This window comes from Phyllostomus hastatus, unplaced genomic scaffold, assembly GCF_019186645.2.
Source record: "Phyllostomus hastatus isolate PE091 unplaced genomic scaffold, TTU_PhHast_1.1 phas_contig_86, whole genome shotgun sequence".
Classification (NCBI taxonomy): domain Eukaryota; kingdom Metazoa; phylum Chordata; class Mammalia; order Chiroptera; family Phyllostomidae; genus Phyllostomus; species Phyllostomus hastatus.
Window position 1 is genome coordinate 94,147,507 of NW_025333977.1, and position 6,000 is coordinate 94,153,506.

General features: G+C 39.5%; 1 protein-coding gene across 2 annotated transcripts in view; it reads right to left on the reverse strand.

Annotated features, from left to right (window-relative positions):
• RNF168 (ring finger protein 168) overlaps positions 1-5,219 on the reverse strand; it is a 35,705-nt gene extending 30,486 nt beyond the window's left edge. Inside the window, exons 1-2 of one of the 2 annotated variants that reach the window (XM_045851392.1) lie at positions 4,962-5,219; positions 4,305-4,614 (exon numbers count right to left, since the gene is read on the reverse strand). In XM_045851392.1, the coding sequence (XP_045707348.1) occupies positions 4,305-4,605 (301 nt within the window). In that variant the 5' untranslated portion in view covers positions 4,606-4,614; positions 4,962-5,219. Of the gene's footprint in view, positions 1-4,304 lie in introns of both variants that reach the window. The other variant, XM_045851391.1, reaches the window with a different exon arrangement.
• Positions 5,220-6,000: the final 781 nt, after the last annotated feature.

A 6,000-nucleotide genomic window follows, 5' to 3' on the forward strand; every position in this document is an offset into this window, starting at 1 on the left:
AGTTGGGCATCATCCCATAAACTGAAAGTCACTGGTTTGAGTCCTGGTCAAGGCACATGACTGGGTTGCGGGGCCAGGTCCTTGGTTGGGGGTGCTCAAGAGGCAACTGCTCTGTGTTTCTCTCCCTCTCTGCCTCCCTCTGTTCCCCTCTAAAAACAAACAGAATCATAAAAAAAAAATACACCCTGTATGACTACTTTAAGTCCTAATGCCCTGTACCTAAGAATGTGACCTTATTCGGAAACAGGGTTGTTGTAGATGTAATTAAGTTGAGTTCATATTGGAGTAGGGAGGGCTTAAATCAATACCACTAGTGTCCTCATAAGAAAGAAACACAGAGAGGAGATGCAAGAAATGGCCATGTAAAGACAGAGACACACTGAAAGAAGGCCATGTGACTTGAAGGCAGAGACTGGAGTTATGCAGCTGCAAGCTAGGGAACATCGTGGACTATCAACAACACCCAGAAGCTATGAGAATGGCATGGAACAGATTCTCCCCTTGACTCTTCAAGAGGACATGTCCCTCATACAGATGGCCAATAGACATATGAAAAGATGCTCAATGTTACTAATTGTAAGAGAGATGCAAATTAAAACCACAGTGAGATATCACCTCACACCTGTTAGGATGACTGTCAACAAATTCACAAACAAGCACTGGCAAGGTTGTGGAGAAAAGGGAAGCTTTGTGTACTGTTGGTGGGAATGCAGCTGGTGCAGCCACTGTGGTAAACAGTATGGAGGCTCCTCAAAAATTTAAAAATGAAGGCTTTATGACAAAGCAATTCCACTTCTATTCTTGAAAGAATATATATATGCACTCCTATGTTCACTGCATCATTATACAATAGCAAAGCTATGGAAGCTTCCCAGGTGTCCATCAATAGAAGATTGGATAAAAAACCTTGATACTTACATACAATGGAATGTTATTCAGCCATAGAAAAGAATAAAATCTTACCATTTGCAACAGCATTGATGGACCTGGAGGGTATTATGTTAAGTGAAGTCAGTCAGTCAGAGACACACAAATACCATCTGATTTCACCTCTATGTGGACTTTAAAGAACAGTCTAAATGAACAAACAAAACAGAAATAGACTCATACATACAGAGATCACACTAAACTGATGGTTGCCAGAGGGAAGGGGATTTGAGGGAAAGGTGAAGAGACTGAGAAGTATAGATTGGTAGTTACAAAATAGTCATGAGGATGTACAGGCAGCAGAGAAAATAATAGTCAATAATAGTATAATAACTATATATGGTACCAGGTGGGTACTGAAAATATTAGGAAGAACACTTTGTAAAGTATGATTGTCTAACCACTATGCTGTACACCTGAAACTAATCAAAATAATATTAAATGTAAATTGTAACTGAAAAAAAATTTTTTTTAATTGAAGAGAACATGTCCCCACTGAAACCCTGATTTTGGACTTTTAGACTCCAGATTTATGAGAAAATAATTTTGTATAACCAGCTACCTAGTTTGTGGTACTTTGTATGGCAAGCCCAGGAAACTCATAGAATTCCACTTATATTGTAATATGAAATTCTAGAACAAACAAAACTATCTATGGTAGAAAAAAAGAGAAACAGTGGTTGACTTTTGGGTTATGGGAGTAGGAATTAACAGGAAGGGATATGAGGGCATTTTCAGGGGTGATGGTTCTGTATTACAGAAGTTTATATTACAAAGGGTTATTTATGTGAACACTCATCGAAGGTACAATGAAGATTTGTGCATCTCATTATATGTGAATCTTATATGAAAAGAAAAAACTATAATTTAATAATATCTAATAATATATATACTTATATATCTAAGGGTCAGTAAAAGAAATGAAAAAATAAGACTAATGGATAGATGAAGAGCTATGTGGCACACCAAGTATAGTAAAATGTTAATAGTCATTGTTTAACGGATATGGAATTTCAGTTGGGAAGATGAAAAATTGTGGAGAGAGATGGTGGTGATGGTTACACACCAATGTGAATGTACTTAATGCCACTGGACTGTACTTAAAAATGGTTGAAATGGTAAATTTATATATAATTTACCACAATTAAAAAAAACACACTAAGATACAATTTCACATTTATTAGGATGGTTATGGGGGGAAAAAAGAAAAAGAACAAGTGAAGAAAGTGGAATCATTATACATTGCTGGTGAGAATGTAAAATGGTGCAGCCATGTGAAGTTTGGCAGTTCCTCAAAAAGCTAAACATAGAATTACCATATTACCCAGCAATTCAGAACTGACAACATATTCAAATACTCGTCCAAAAGGTAGAAACAATCCAAATATCCATCAGTGGATGAAAAGACAGATAAAATATATCCTTAAAATGACCCTGACCAGTGTGGCTCAGTTGGTTGGGTCCTGCAAAGCAAAAGATCTCCTGTTCGATACCCAGCCAGGGCACGTGCCTGGGTAGTGGGTTGGGTCCTGGCCGAGGCACATGTGAAAGGCAATTGATCGGTGTTTCTGTCCCTCTTTTTCCCTCCCTTCCTCTCTCTAAAAGTATTTTTTCTAAATAAAATATACAGCACACCAAGATTCAAAACAGCCTTAAATATATATAAGGATATATATATATATATGTATATATATACATATATACATATATATGTATACATATACATACATATATACATATATATACATATATATATATATATCCATCCCTAAAATACTCAGCTCTAAAAAGGAATACAGTATTTAAAAAAAAGATTTTATTTATTTATTTTCAGAGAGATGGGAAGGGAGGGAGAAACAGAGAAACACTGATATGCGAGAGATACATCAATTGGTTGCCTCTTGAATGCCCCCAACTGGGGACCTACCTGGCCCGCCAGGCATGTGCCTTGGCTGGGAATGAAACCAACGACCTTTTGTTGGTTCACAGGCTGATACTCTGTGCACTGAGCTGCACCAGCCAGGGGAAGGAATAAAGTATTGGTACATGCTACAATGTGCATGAACCTTGGAAACATTATGACAAGTGAAAGGAGCCAAACATAATAGATCACATATTGTATGTGAACACACTTATAGAAAATATCTAGAACAAGAAAATTCATAGAGGCAAAGTAAATGAGAAAGGTGGGGAGAGAATGGGGAGTCACTGCTTAATAGTTAAAAAGTCAGGGATGATAAAAGTGTTTTAGAAACAGTTGGTGGTAAAGATTGCACAACCTTGTGAATGTAATTAATGCCACTGAATTATACACTTAAAAATGGTTAAAATAAGCCCTAGCCAGGTAGCTTAGTTGGTTAGATGTTGTCCTGTGATGCCAAGGTTGTGGGATCAATCCCTGATCAGGGTCCATACCTGAAATAACCACTGAATGCTTAAATAAGTGGAACAATAAATGGATGTTTCTCTCTCCTGCCCCTCCCTCTCTCTAAAACTAATAAATTTAAAAAATTTTTAATGGTTAAAATAAAAAATAAAAGTAGTTAAAATAGCAAATTTTATGCTATATATTTTACCACAATTTTGTAAATATAATGTAAAATATCAAAAATCATTGAATTGTACTTTTTAAATGGATCAATTATAGGTAATACTTCAATAAAGCAGTTTTAATAAAAGATAACTACTGTTAAAAATATGACAACAGCAAAATTTGCTGTATATACATTTACTACAAAAAAAATAATTCAACAACAACAAAAAGGCAAGTACACCTGAGCACAAACACCACATTGAGACAAAAAAACATTTGCATAGCTTACTGATCCACATAAATGATCGAGATGCTACAGACAACTGTTCCATTTGGGGCACACTCCATAGCTGCCGAGTTCACACTGTGGAGAGCTTTAAATAAAAATGGCCTAAGCAGAGGGAACTGGTAACAGAAAGCTACTTTAGGCTCAAAGCATGCTTAAGATGGAAACTTAACAGCAAGTAAGTTAGAGAAAGTAAGTGAAAGTAAAAGAAATACTAACAGGAATCCGGTCCTTTCCTTACCTCTGTTGTTGCTGTACTACCACTATTGCTCAGCTGAACATTTATACAAACATAAGAATAAAGACTCTATGTGAGCAATTCTTTTGAGTTTTCCTTTTTTTTTTCCTTTCATTTTAACCCAACAAACACCAATTGAACACAGCCATCTTGTCACTGACTTTGGGGCCCAAAGAACCCAGCCTCCCTCCTCCCGTTAATAATTTAGATAAATACTAATCGGACTTTCAATTTTAGCCTTTTAAAAAATGGATTAGTAGTCATTCATTTTTTAAAAGATTTTGGTTTTTTAGCCACCAAACACGCTGGGTTTTACTCACCGATTTCTTCTGATCCTTGCCCAGAGGCTCTAATCTTGCATTCCTCTGGATAGTGCTTTTTGATTATCTCCCACAGTTTCTTATTGATGAGAGAATTTCTTCGGGCATGGTACCGGGTCCACGAAGAGACCCGGCGGCGACAGAAAGGACAGCATAAACTCGCCTTTTCCACAGTCAATTGGAAGCATGCATTACAGACAGTGTGATTACAGGGCAGTGTTACGGGTTCAATCAGGATTTCCATGCAGATCCCGCACTGGCATTCCGACAAGGAAGGGATGGCGTCTTTAGGTACAGCCATTTCAACATGCTAAAAAGGCATATTTCAACATCAACACCCGAAAGACAAAAATAGTATTTCGGGCCCAACCAAGGAGAAAGGAAATTAACAGTTTTATGTTTAAATATTATGCCAAGCAGTTATCAGAATTCAAATATTGGAAGCATCAAACACGTCTTGAAGCAAAAGTTGCCCTTACGGACTACGTAAACACTACTCTGAAGGCGGTGTGTTTGTCCATGTTTAAGACAAACGTCTAGTAAGAAAATAAATGAACGTTCCCGCTGCTCCGAGGTATTAAGTTTCTGCAGTGCAGCTGGTGGGCTGGTCTTTGGCACCGCGGGAGATACGCGCCAAGTTTCCCTTCTCCCTCTTACCAGGTGAGGATGCTCCCTTTGCTGCCCGGGGGGCAGCCTCAGGGCCACCGCTTCCACCTGGGGACTGCTGGCTCCACTGGAGCAGGATTTCCGTTTTACCGGTGTAGTGAGGGCAGCGTAGGAACCCCGGTGCTCCAGCTTTCCAGCGTCTCCTGGAACTCCGAAGCCACCCCTTCGCCCTTCTTAGGGCTAGCTGAAAAGCTTAATCATCGCGGTGTGCCGTAGCCACCCACCAAGGGCGAGTGGCGTCACAATTGCCCGCCGAAACAGGTCCCGCCCTCCCAGAGAACCGCCCAGTGACCGGGACCAAGAACGCTCTGTGAGGCGGGACTTCCCGGGCTTGAGCGCACCGGTGGTTGCACCGCCCATCGCTGCACCGCCCTTCGTTGCACCGCCTCCAGAGAGCAACGCCCCTGGTTGCTCACGGGTCGCAGCACTTCCTGCTTTAGCTTGGGTGCCGTGATCTCTCACAGGTTGCAGAAATCAGGAATTGCCATCGGTGGACAGAAAGGGGAAACCTCCTAGCAAGGTTTAGAAATTCTTCCCTCAGTACTCCTCAAACTCCCTTTCTGTTTCTGTTAACTTGTAACTAAGCCTCTTAAATTGCTATCCAGAGTTCCGAGATTGCTCTCCAAGAAAAGGTTGTGCCTAGAGAATCAGCAAACTTGTACAATTTATAGAGACCCTTACACTTCCCTTCGTAGCCCCACCCGTTCTTCTGCCTGCAGCTCAAAGATTGGTTGTTTCAGGATTGCCTTCCTTCCTAAGCACTTGGGAAACAAACTGCAGGGCTGTCTGAGGCTCAGTAGTCATGTTCATTGTATATGATGTAGTATTCCATTATTAATGAATCTAGAACAATCAAAATTGTTCTAGGAGGCCAAAATAATGTAGTTTAACATTTTATGAATTTTGAAATAAGTTTTTCCATTTGGCATTAAGTTTTTGTACGGACAATGTAGTCTACTGAATTGAATACTATGAAAAATATATTTTGTCTGGGAAATGGCAAATTAAGACTGTGATTCTTAGTACTTTA